The 12,842-nt window shown below is 42.2% G+C and overlaps 1 protein-coding gene across 3 annotated transcripts in view; it reads right to left on the bottom strand.

Annotated features, from left to right (window-relative positions):
* Positions 1 to 8,962, bottom strand: part of DMTF1 (cyclin D binding myb like transcription factor 1) — a 28,792-nt gene extending 19,830 nt beyond the window's left edge. For all 3 annotated transcript variants that reach the window (XM_040061333.2, XM_040061332.2, XM_040061331.2), the window contains exons 1-4: positions 8,862 to 8,962; positions 2,107 to 2,223; positions 1,493 to 1,612; positions 469 to 563 (exon numbers count right to left, since the gene is read on the bottom strand). In XM_040061333.2, coding sequence (XP_039917267.1) covers positions 469 to 563; positions 1,493 to 1,612; positions 2,107 to 2,215 — 324 coding nt within the window. In that variant the 5' untranslated portion in view covers positions 2,216 to 2,223; positions 8,862 to 8,962. The remainder of the gene's footprint in view (positions 1 to 468; positions 564 to 1,492; positions 1,613 to 2,106; positions 2,224 to 8,861) is intronic.
* Positions 8,963 to 12,842: the final 3,880 nt, after the last annotated feature.

Consider the following 12,842-nt stretch of genomic DNA (forward strand, 5'->3'; position numbering starts at 1 on the left):
GGTAGAAACAGGACTATATCCATCATCTCCAAACTACAACTTTTAAACATGGTAAACCCACAATGAAAACTGCATGCAACTGTTAGGACTGGTGACAAGACAAAGCCTATTTAAGCCTGTTATAAAGCTTAACTTACAATCAAAGAATGACAGAAATAACAGATAAACTTGTATTCCATGCAGATCACAACACAGCACATCATTACCAGTGGAGGGTTACCTCTATTACTCTTTGCAGTATTGCTCTTTGGGCAGTAACTTAAGACTACAAATAACCTCTCTCATACATAAAATTATTCAATCATCCTTTTACAGACCAGCATTTTTACAAACAACATCCATGTTCATATACATTCGATTCAAGGAGTCTTATTCATTTAGTAAGCATTTCTGATACCAGTTTCCCTTTCCATTTCAATTTAAATAAAAGCCTACATCAAATAGGTAAATTTTCAAGTTTTACTGTACCTGAATCTGGGTAACAGTTCCTTCATTAATCTCATCTTCAGCTACCTCAGTGGTAGCAGTCATGGTCACCTCAAAGCTCTGATCATTTTCTGAAACTTCAGAATGGGTAAGTCAGTTGCATATTTAACTCCTGAAGCATTTTTTTACACATGCTGCGAGTTTCATAAATTGCTACCTTTGAAGTGAAAATTGTGAAGAGCCTTATTTATTTGTTGATACAGTAAATTCACTAAAATGATTATCAACTGCTTCTCTTCATAAATTTAAATATGGATTTTGAAACCTTCAGTTTTATGCTTGACTACAACTATGACCTAATGTGAAACATAAATAAAATGTGTTTAATGCAAAAATTTGAAACTGTATTAATATTTCTTTTCCAGCCCTACCTCCAGTAATTTCCAGTTATTAAAGGACAACATTCAAATCTTTTGGCTGCATGCATTTTCCCCAGCCCTCCTTCAATTTCAACATGATAATGCCTTTACTTCTAAGGAATTTCTACCTAGTTCCACCAAATAAACAGCGGCTCTAGGTACTGCAAATGGGCATTTTAACTATATCTGGTTTTGCCTCCCTTTGGGAGATTAATATATTAAACTTTCTAACATTCAATCAACTTCTGGAAGATTAATTCAGTATTCATTCTATCTTTTTTTACATCAATCTCTTTTACATAAACCTCAGTATTACAAAACACTGAAATACTAACTGTACCGTCTGATCGTTAAAAAACCCCAAATCTCTTTGCAGGAGAACCTCTTGTTGTTCATTTACTTATCCTTCAATTTATTCAATGCACCTGTGCCTGCACATCTGCAAACGACTTTAACAGAGGCTTATTCTGCCACTACTAATTGCTACAAAACTATCCAAGGCTGAAAAAAATATGATACCCAAGTATATTAATAAAATGTGGAAAAAAAAAAAAAACCCATGCAGAATATTCTACTGTGATTCAAGAGTCCACTTTTAACCTTTAGCAACAGATATATTTGCTACGGAAGTACATAAAAGAACTTACTTGGAACTGCAACAACAGAAATGCATGGAGTAGAATCATCAAGGCTTTGATCATCCTCTGATAAGCAAAGCCTCTTGTGTGGAGGTTCAGAGCTGTCTTCAGAGTCTACTTCATCAGCTTCTAACAAAAAAACACACACAGGTTACTTCCTGTAAGCTAAATGGAGCCTTGGACAGAGCTCTGGCCAAAGAGAGCTCTCATAAAAAGCAGGCCAAAGCAAATAGAAGAAGCAAATGTGACAGGCTGGTTCAGTGCTTTGCTGCTGTCCGGGAACCTGACCTAAGTTATGGGCAATAACAGCTCACATGCTTTCTTCAACATGCACTTTCTTTGAAAATTCCATCCATAGTCTGTCGAACACTAATCATTCTACAGAAATCTGGGTACATGCTTGGCTCTAATAAACCACAGCAGCTGTATCTTTGTTGGGCACGCACAGTTTCGGGATTTATACCTAATGCAACACTTAATCATTCTTTAAACCAAAGCAGAACAATTCTTGAACAGTAAGCTGCACCTAAATAGCTCAGAGAATTTGTGAGCTGGGATGGATATTGATCAGATCAATCAAAACAAAGAAGAAAAACCCAATACTATGTAATACAATTCTATACCATTTTGAGGGCAATGAAGAATTAGGTTCCCTTCAGTATCCTGAGTCAAAGTCACAGAGTTCACGGTTTCTACTGTCACTGTGTCAGACTCTTCTTCAACTGTGCTCATACTCAAACCTGAAAGAGCAACACACAGATTACGTTTCTGCAGCTGGACTCCACTTGGACCATAATGCTGCTTCCATACCCCAAGCAACCAGCACAAACGCCCACAGGGAATGAGCTTGCTCTTTCACATGAAAAATCCACAATTTCAGACATTCACCTACCTTTACTTTCCTGCATACGTATATTGCACAGGGTAAAACCAGATAGCTTTAAAGTAACTTTTCCAGTTAAAAACAGTACCTAAACTCCCTATTAGGAGGATTTTCAATCTATTGATTTCTTTTTTTTTAAACACAAACCTAGGCTATTACTCTTTCAGCATTTCTAAATTCTTCACATCTGATGATTTTTGTCCAGCATTTGTTCCACTGTTAATTTAATAATTCTGCTATTATGGAACTGAAAGCTAGTCAGGACTAACAAATCTTTTTCTAGTGTCCTATTAGTCACAGCTGCCCTATTTATAGACTGCCAACCTGCAAAGTTTTATTCTCCTTCCATGCATATAACTAAATGTGAAACTTGCATTTTTACTTGAACATTTAAACAAGGGCAACAGATAAATTGGCTGCAAACAATCACCAGTACAAAAAGCTACTGAGAGAACAAATAATCCAGGATAAGCCATATACACTGAAGTCACAGAATTAGGGCAATATGAAGCATCCCTGATAATTTAAATCCCACTATAAAAGTACTGCAATGAATCACAAAGTTTCTAAGAAATTCTATGAAACCACCAGTTGTAATTCTGAAATAAAACAAAGCAGAACCCCACAACAAAAGTTTTATCCAGATACAAAGAGATGCAACCTTTGCTGCTGCAGAAGCTAAATGAAATCAAATCTAAAATATCCAGAAGCTTTGCAAAGATTTCACCACTTTTAAGCCTGCTTTTGTTGACTTTGGCAGAGATTTGTAAGAAGAAAATATCATCTATTTCTCCTTTAACTGCTCAGTCCCTTTTCTGTGTTTACTCATATGTCAACAACAACAACAAATTACTTTTAACTTTTATTTTGAAGCCAAAATGTTGTTAAAAAATATCTGGCTATAGCTTTAGAAAAAAGAAATCACAAATACATTACAAATTTTCCATGTACTAGGCAGGGATACCCACATACCCGTATGCAAGTGGAATTTACAACCTGGATTTCAAATTCCCTGTAAAATGTTAACATTATTGTGTCAGCAGGAGAGTATTTAATTTTTAATCAGAAAACACGTTCTTCAATATTGAAAATTCCCAAGAGAAGTGTCATCCTAGAAAGATAAAACTACTGCCAGTCCTTCTAAAGAACTACTTCTCACCTCTCGAGGTTGTTGAAGATTTGGCACATCTTTAAGCACACACAGTAACTGATTCCTCAAATGAAGTGATATTACTCTTCTGAACATGTAAAAAAATTCAGATACCACTGACATTTTAAATCAGAGGGTTCAAAAACTTACTTTCACATCTACCATCAGCAACAGCTCCTTGCCACATGCAAGCATAAGAGGGAGTAACTTCTTTGGGATTCATCTGCTGCTGAGTTTTACAGCCTGTGCTCTATCCTTCACTAGAAGCTGCTGTTTGCTGCACGCTGTAATACTGATTTTAGGAATCAATGAGGCATCCTTAATGTTAAAACATGAAGAAAGACATCCAAGGCGTTACAGCTAAATTAGCAGACTGTAACTTTTTCAATCAAGTTTTAAGTTATTAATTTCGCTTTTGAGGAGTGAACAAACTGGGCCAAAATAAACAGATTCTATTTTTCATGTTCATATGTACTTTCTGAATAAGTTTTACTACAGGGACTGCTGTAGTACAAATCCCTAAAGTTACTGGAAATGAGGTGGAGGATTACTCTTTAATTTTATGTCAACTAGTTGTCACAACATTTATTTTTCTACAATAAGTTGAAAGCACCAATTTTTCTTTTCACCATTTTAGGGGCCTGAAAGACATGAAGTTTATAAGACACATCACAACAGTCATTTACTTCACCTACAGCTGTTCTGAAAGCAGTGGAAACTATAGCATCATACACAGCAGAAGACAGAGCAGACCATTCCTTCTTTTATTGGAAGACTGACGAAAATTGAGTACAGGCACAGCAAAGCTGGGTCATTCTTTCAGCAGTTACTCAGGACTTGATGAAAATATATCTGTATATTTAGAGGATTTGGCTACCAAATAAAAAACACAGGGCAGTTAATCCCTTTACATTCTCTGCCTTGCTGGTTTGCAAGTTACGAGGGAACAGGACACAGCATAAAAGAGATCCACAAATCCAAATATGGCATTCCCAGAGATGGGGAGGGAGCTACACCAGGATCAGTTGCTGCTACCCTGAGACTTCCATCCAGAGCTGTAACAGGATTTACCAGACAGTGGCTGAGGCAGCACATCTGAGAGCACCACTGACTCTTCTGATCAAGTCACACATCTGCAGCTGTCAGCTCAAGCTCCCACAAATTGCAGAGCATGCGACACTGGGCACTGCATTTGTTCAAGGTCCTGTGATTTCCCAAGAAACATTCCTCAATGTAATTCCTGGATCGAGGATGGGTTTATAATTAACTCATTGCCAATTTCCCAAAAATGGTTTATGCCACCTGTAAGCGCAGGCTCTCCCCCAAAAATAATGACACACTGAGTAAGATACTCAAGATTTAGCATATCTTAAGTTTTCTGAGTAAAGGTAATAACCTTCACCAACTCTTGATAAAAACTTAAAAAGAGCCAAATCCTTGATTTTATTCCCACCAACTTTAATGCATATGGCTTTGGACCACAATTGAAAACTGAGTAGAAAGAACATGAGAGGAATGAAGTCAAAGTCAAATGCATATTTTAGACACTATTTTTTACTCATTAGACCATACAAATACAAGAAAACTGAAAGAAAAACCAACCAACCAGGCTATTTCAAGCTACATTTACCCCAGGACAGGGGCACCAACACATTAATTCATGAATGAGTGACCAAAATCAGGAGTAACTGCAGTGGCTCTTTTGAGTGAATAGGAAACAATCTCCAGATCTTACAAACCTCACTGTTTCACACTTAAATAATGATGTAGCTACCAGGTACTCTGAACATGCATCAAATACGACACATTCACAGGGGCTCAGTGGCCAAAGCCCAGGGCTGCTGCCCGAGCCAAGGCCCTTTGGTGCCTCCTCCTGGTCCCGGCTGCGGGGACTCCACTCCCCGGACGCGCTCGATCCAGCACAGCGCGGAAGCCGGAGCTGTGTTAAACAATGCCAGGCACGGCAGAGGCTTCGGGATGTGCCGTGTGAATTCTGCTCATTACACACACCTGCACATCCACACATCTGCTTAGCGAAAGCTAAATGCAAAGTAAATGACAGCCGAGGTTTCTTAATTAGTGAGAATTAGGACCAGAGTAGTCTCAACATCTCCAAAGTATCACCTTCTTTCCACATCACTAAGTTTGCTTTCGGAAATGCAAACAAGTTTTATTTTGAACAAAAGGCTTACTTGAATTTTAAATAAACAACTCAAGGTTTTTCTTTAATCTTTGATTCATATGCATTCTTTACAGAGATGCCAATCTATCACTAATATTTCATGTTCTGAAGGAGGGTGTTAGCCTTTGGAGATAAGAACAGTGCTGGATAGACACACACCAAAAGTGTGGATGCCATAATCCATAATGAAATAGGACCTTAGAAATCAGTGTCAATTCAATAAGCATGTTTTGCCTTGTCAGATTTCTGTGCATATTTACCAAACTCAGCATTTTTCAGAGCAGCATTACAATTTGAAACAGGCTTCAACACGCAGCCAAAGAGGTGGGAAATTACTTTGTCTACAAGACTCATTTAATACCGAATTCCAATAGAAGTTTTCCACTAAAGCCACATAATAAAGCCATTCTTATTTATTTGGGAAGCATGCAGCAGAATTACAGCAGGAAAAAAATCCCACAAAGCTGGTTTTACATCAAGTTGAAAAAAACCCCCCAAAACATTCTAACACAAAATTCCTTTAATTCTAAATAGCTGTCATCAGGCAGATGGGCACAATTATTCTGTGGGCTGTAAAAATTAAGCACGTCTAAGAAACTGTATTTTTACTCTTGAAGACAGAATTCTGTCATTGCCCCTAGTTATTAACTGAATGTTACGTCTAGTCTTCAGTGGACTGTTGCAAATCTTTTAGAATTTCTATAGTAAGTTGTATTAAAGTTGTACTAAAGGCTGTGCTCTCTGCATTGGGTAATAAGTACTTTTCACTAAGTCCTGTTGCAAGCAAAAGTTGAAGATTCTTAAGGGTGGTTTCCAGTCACTGTGGCATTTAACTGGAACAATCCCACGGAATGCATTGGGATTTTGAGGCACCTGTTCAAGAAGTGCCTCAAGGAACACTAAGGAAACAAAGTCATTACAGGACCTCTTATTTTAGGAAGCTTGAATGTTTAGTGCATTCCAAGTCACTACTTCCAGTACATTATCAGGAAGTTTTTATTATTCAACTAGTGCCAGTGCTGTTATGCTAATATTCAACAACCCTCCCCTCAACATTACTCCAGACCAAAGGGGTTCTGCTCAAATTTAAAATTCCACCACACAAAATTTTTCTCTGACAGCTTCCAACAATGGATATGAAAAGGAACCAAACTGCGCAGACAGCAATCACAAGGATGCAGGGACCTGAGTCTGGGGCATACAAGGATTTATTAATCTGTATCAGCATGAGATTACAGCCCTTCAGGAACAATTACATCCTACTCATCAGTGGTACTTAGAGAAGTGGGCCATCACTGAAACAGAATATATGGGAGACACAATGGGACAAAGTGTTCCCATTTGCATTGATCCAAATTTGGCAGAACTCCATGAGTTTTAGCCTGTCCATTAAAAATTTAATGAAAAGAACTGAGTATGCTTTAAATGACACACAGAGGAAAAAACAACACAAAACAAAATAAAACCTATGTCCTAGCTCTTTCAAAAGAAATAAACAGAGAAAGTTTCAAGTTTTCTTTTTCAGGAATTGGCTGTTGGACACAAGGTTATGGCTATGGATGGAAATCTTCCAAAGTACCATATGTACTAAAATTATTTTCCCTTCATATAAATCGAGTTCCATGCTAAGCATTCCAGTAATACTTTTATTTTTATAAACAATGGGTAGAATTTTAGCATGAAAGAAAAGTAAGAAAAACTATCCTAACTATAAGACTGATAAGCAAAAAGAAGCATTTCTTGCTTTCTGACGGACTGATAAGCGCAGAAATGATGCTCAAAAAAAAAAAAGGACCTATTAGAACACGCAAAACAGAGAGGTCTTTGTCTCTTATATGGCCACTTTTTACAATTTTGTGTGGTTAAGAAAAAAGTCAGTATTTTTGGGCATTCTACTTAAGGAGTTATAATTAATATTCAATCTTTTCAGTAAGTCATACAATATCATGAAGTTGTTTATTATTATAATCACGTGAAATGAAAACCAGAATGAGATGCGTCCATCTCACTGCAGAACCTGCATCTCCTGGTTTTGCAAAGGAATTCTAACTACGCCGTCAAGAGGCCAATTTACATCCGCAGCCGGAGCGGCGCTGGCAAACAAAAAGCTTTTTCTAGATTACTTCAACTAACAATGGCCAGGTGGGGCTGAACAGTGTAACTCTTTGTGAATGAATACATACAAATACTATCAGTCAGCTGAAGAAGCAGCCGGTCCAAGTGTAATACACTTCACCATGCCCAAGGGCACAAGCAAGAATAAAGAGACCGCAAATGGGGAGGGGGGGAAAAAAAGGGGGGGTTGGGGGGAATTTAGGCTTTTTCGGCCGGAATCCTTTATTTTGGGAAAGCAGACCATAGCTCTAGTGCAGAAAATCCTGATACCGCTCTAAGATCGTGGCACAGTCGAACATTTCACACTCCACTTGCCCTAAGCAACCTCAAATCACAACTCTCGCTGGGAAAAAGAAGAGATTATGAAACAAAACAGATAAAACCCACAAGCTCAGGATACCCCAAGCACAGACCCAGCGAGAGGAAATCGAGAAATTCAAAAACGATCGTGCAGGTGGCCTCTTATCAGAGACATCCAGGTATGGGGAAGGAAGTTAAAACCAGAAAAAAAAAATAATAAAACATAATAAAACAAACGCACTGATCGGCCTCCCCGTGTCCTGCCCACCCAAGGGAGCCGGGTTTGGTTATTTCCAGGGCCGGTCGCTTCCCAATTTCCCTGTGCGCAGCGCTCCCGACGCCCAGCAGCTCCCCGGGAAGGCGGGGAGCCGCGGCCCAGGGCTGGCCCATGGCTCTCCCAGGAGAGCAGCCGGCGGGAGGCAGCGGCCCTGCCCCGGCACTGCCCCCGGGGCGGCGGCTCCGGGCCCGCCTCAGCCCCGCTGCCCCGCGGCCGCCAGCGCCGCCATTTGGCCCCGGGCGGCCGCCGCCATTTTCCCGTGCCCTCGGCGGGCGGCGGCGCTGGACGGACCCACCGCGGGTCCCGCCGCCCGCTCGGCCCTGCCCGCCCGCCCGGCAGCCCGGCCCGAGCGCGCCGAGCCGCGGGGCCGCACACGGCCGCTCCCCGCCCCGTCCCCTCCCCTCCGCCCGCGGCCGCCGCCGCTGCCCGGAGCTCCCGGCCCTGCGATCCCGCAGGGCCCCGCGCACTTACTTCCTGTTTTGGGTCCGGGCACTTGAGAAACCAGGATGGAGACTCCCAAGTACCAGGATGGAGGCGCCGGGCGGCGGCGGGCGGCGAGCGGGGGAGGCGGAGGCGGCGGCGGGGCGAGGCGCTGCGAGCCCGCCGGAAGGGCCCGCGCCCGCCCGCCCGGCGCTTCCGCCCGCCCGCCCGGCGCCACAAAGCGCACGGCGCGGGGCCCGGGGAGCCCGCGGCGCCACAAAGCGCACGGCGCGGGGCCCGGGGAGCCCGCGGCGCCACAAAGCGCACGGCGCGGGGCCCGGGGAGCCCGCGGCGCCACAAAGCGCACGGCGCGGGGCCCGGGGAGCCCGCGGCGCCACAAAGCGCACGCCGCCTTTCCCGCCTGGCTGAGGCGCCCCGGGGACAGACCCGCCGAACATTCACACGGCCTTCGCCACAGAATCACGGAATCGGTTAGGTTGGCAAAGACCTCTGAGACTATCGAGCCCTGTCTGCAACCCAATACCATCCTGCCAACCAGACTGTGGCGCTCAGTGCCACATCCAGACTTTCCTTCAATACCTCCAGCGATGGTGGCTCCACCACTTCCCTGGGCAGCCCATTCCCGTGTTTAATCAGTGGATGTCAATCAATGTCTAATCTCATTAGATTAGAATCACACACATGATGTGGGCTCTGCAGCATCTTTCATATGAGGAGAGACTGGGAAGTGGGCCGTTTTAATCTGGGGAATACTGGAAGGGAATCTCAATGTGTATAAATATCTCAAAGGCGGACACCAAGAGGATGCTGCTGGACATTTTTTGGTGGTGCCCAGCAGCAGGATGAAGAGCAGTGGCCGTAAACTAAAACACAGAAAGTTTCACCTCAACATGAGGAACACCTTTACATTGAGAGTGGCAGAGCACTGGAACAGGCTGCCCAGGGAAGTAGTGGAATCTTCTCAGGCGACATTCCAAACCCATCTGGATGCATTCCTGTGTAACCTGCTCTGAGTGACCCTGCCTTGGCAGGGGGGGTTTGGACTGGATGGTCTCCAGAGGTCTCTTCGAATCCTAGCTATTCTGTGACTCTGTGGTCACTTTTTGTTTCCCTCCTGCCCAACACCCTCACAAAACCAAGGCATATTTTCAAAAATTATCCAAAAAGCCAAGAATAAACAAGCATGTAGCAGTGCCCAGCTTGTGGTTCTTGCTGCCCCCATGGAATGGGTGCCTGTGGGATCCTTGGCAAATGAGGTGAGCCCCTCGCAGGAAAACCCGGCCCCTGTCTGCAATTTTTTTGTCTAAAACCCTCATTGCTCTTCTACCACAAAGCCCCTTTCTTGGCCACTTCCTGTACGTGTGACCTACAGCTGTGTCCTCCCCAAACCTTGGGAGCTTTAAAAATTGTCCTCATGGGAAGATAGGGCAGCTTAGGGGAGGAGACATTGCACATAAAAGTGGTGCTAAAAGTATGGAGATGAAGTGTGTAGCTGGGACAAGAAGGTAACTGGTATAAGGAGCTGAAAGCAGGATTTATAGCACCTGTTTTGTTCAAAGCACACATAACTCTGGTCGATGTGTATTTGGTATTTCTGAACATCAAAACTCAGGAATTTCAGGTTCCACACCGAGTAGTTGACTTCCAGGGAAAAAATTAAGTGCCTGGTACCCTTAGGCACTAATTGGCCAAAGCAGAGACACAGTTTGCTGTTCTAGGGTTGCATACAGCTGTTGGACTCACCAGCCATGATCTCTTGCAGCTTCTGGGGTTTTTTTCCCCCAGTTTTTGCAGCAAATGAAGCATGAACACTACACTTGCCTTCCTTGAAGTATCTCTCTGTTTTGTTGTGGTGGTCGTGGTTTTTTGTTTCTGTTTGGATTTTTGGGTTTGTTTGTTTTTTTGTTTGGCTGGTTTGGTTTGGTTTGGTTTCAAGGCAGCTATGGGCTTACTTTGAAAATAACAGGATACCACTTCCTTGAGCTTCCAATATGCTTCATCAGGAGGCTGTGTTCAGACAGCAGGAAACAATACTGAAATTTTATATACGCCTTCACCATGTGAAAATTTCTAAAAAGACTTTATGCAGTAAGCAGCAAACATGAAGAGGATTCCTTCCGTAAATTAGTTTGCCCATATGTCATCCCTTCAGTTATGAGCGTTTTCCATGCTGAATATAAAGCCTTTCTCTTTACTATATTTTTGTCTTACTTATCTGGATGTACCTTGTGGAAAACATTATTTTGAGTGCAAAATCTTTTACACAGTGGTGAAGTTCTGGGACATATCATAGTGAAAAATAAAAATTATAAGCTGTGAAGTGACAGCAGGTTGAGGACTGGGTCACTGGGAATTTTATGCCACTATTTTAGTCACAAATCTGCAAGACTTTGTGTAGAGTTTGGGATGGTGACCTCTGTTTGGGCCCCATTTCCTGTTTAGGCAATAGAAAGAATATAATTTTCCTCACCATACTCAGGAACATTCACTTTATATCAGATCCAAGGTATATGTAGATAAAGTGATGACTGGAGCTCTCTGTTGTTTTAGGAGCAGGATGAAATCTTGCTCTTGTAAGAGACTCTTGTTCCACAGAGCAAATGAGGTTCATGAATCATGAGTTAACTCATGTTAGTGGAACAATTACATGCATCTATTACACCTATTTAACTTGATGAAAGAGTCAAAGAAAGAGTTTGCTATGGACCTAACAATCTCTTCTTTAGTTTAAGTTAGCTTTTCACTAACTCACACCGAGTTTTCTTCCAGAGGTCCTGTATTCCTGGTAGCCACCAGGTGTCCCTACTGCCATGTGCTCCGGACCCACCAACTGCATCCCAGAGATGGAACGTCTTTCCCGCTGCTCCTGTTGTTCCAGGGCACGTGGAAAATCCCTCAAGCTGCCTTGGGGGGTCCGAGACCCTGCCTGGGACCCCAGGAAAGCATTGCCTTTAACCTTAGTCCATGGGAGAAACTTCCAACACTTAGAGATGAATTAAAAGCAATGCAGATTTGAAATAAATAGTAGTTTAGTTCATCCCAGGGTGAAAATTTGTAGTTTTGGGGTTTTAATATGGAGATAGATGAGAGCAAGATGGAGGATTTTGGGCGGTGCCTCTTCTTCTTCTTCTTCTTCTTCTTCTTCTTCTTCTTCTTCTTCTTCTTCTTCTTCTTCTTCTTCTTCTTCTTCTTCTTCTTCTTCTTCTTCTTCTTCTTCTTCTTCTCCTTCTTCTTCTTCTTCTTCTTCTTCTTCTTCTTCTTCTTCTTCTTCTCCTTCTTGTCTTCTTTTTTTTCTACCCCATTTTCTGCTATGATACTGGCACAAAGACATTGGTAAAATGGGTTTGATGCAGAAATTGCATATTTAGAATAGGTAGCGATTATTGGCACAAAACTGTAAATATAGTACGTTTTAAGAGTTAATTGGACTAGAAACCTTTAAAAGACCTTGGAATTCTCTGGCTGGCATTATTGCCAGCTGTGTTTTCCAGTGCTTAAACCTAAGCTGGGTGTTGGGTGCAGACCTTGAGGTAAGAAACTGAATAAACATCTTTGAAAACTAAAGCTGCAAGTTCTGTTCATCTTTTTAACCCTGGGATAGGACTTTGTGTCTGAGAAGAAAACTCTCACAGCTCCAATTAAAGCCCAATTAGCATTGCTCTGTAGGTACAGCAAACTCACACCTCCTCAGGCATTAGGGGAAAAGTGAGACTGTGGTGCTGTTTGATAAGGCCAAGATGTGAGAAGGAGGATCTACATGCTTATGACTCACCATAAATCCTGAAGGAAAAGTGTGAATTTAATAATCCCAGATCCGATTACATGGGTAGTGACAGAAAGCTTGGTGCAGACTCTTTTTCATAGAAGAAATAAAGTTTTATTCTGTAAGACTCACGGGAAGAAGTGCCAAACATTGAAGTCAGAAGAGGCCTTGATTTCTGTTTGTTTATGAGATTTTTCATATTTACATATATTTCTGTCTGTATAGATATGTACCTAATTATAAATGGG

The sequence above is a fragment of the Hirundo rustica genome, chromosome 4 (genome assembly GCF_015227805.2).
Source record: "Hirundo rustica isolate bHirRus1 chromosome 4, bHirRus1.pri.v3, whole genome shotgun sequence".
NCBI lineage: Eukaryota > Metazoa > Chordata > Aves > Passeriformes > Hirundinidae > Hirundo > Hirundo rustica.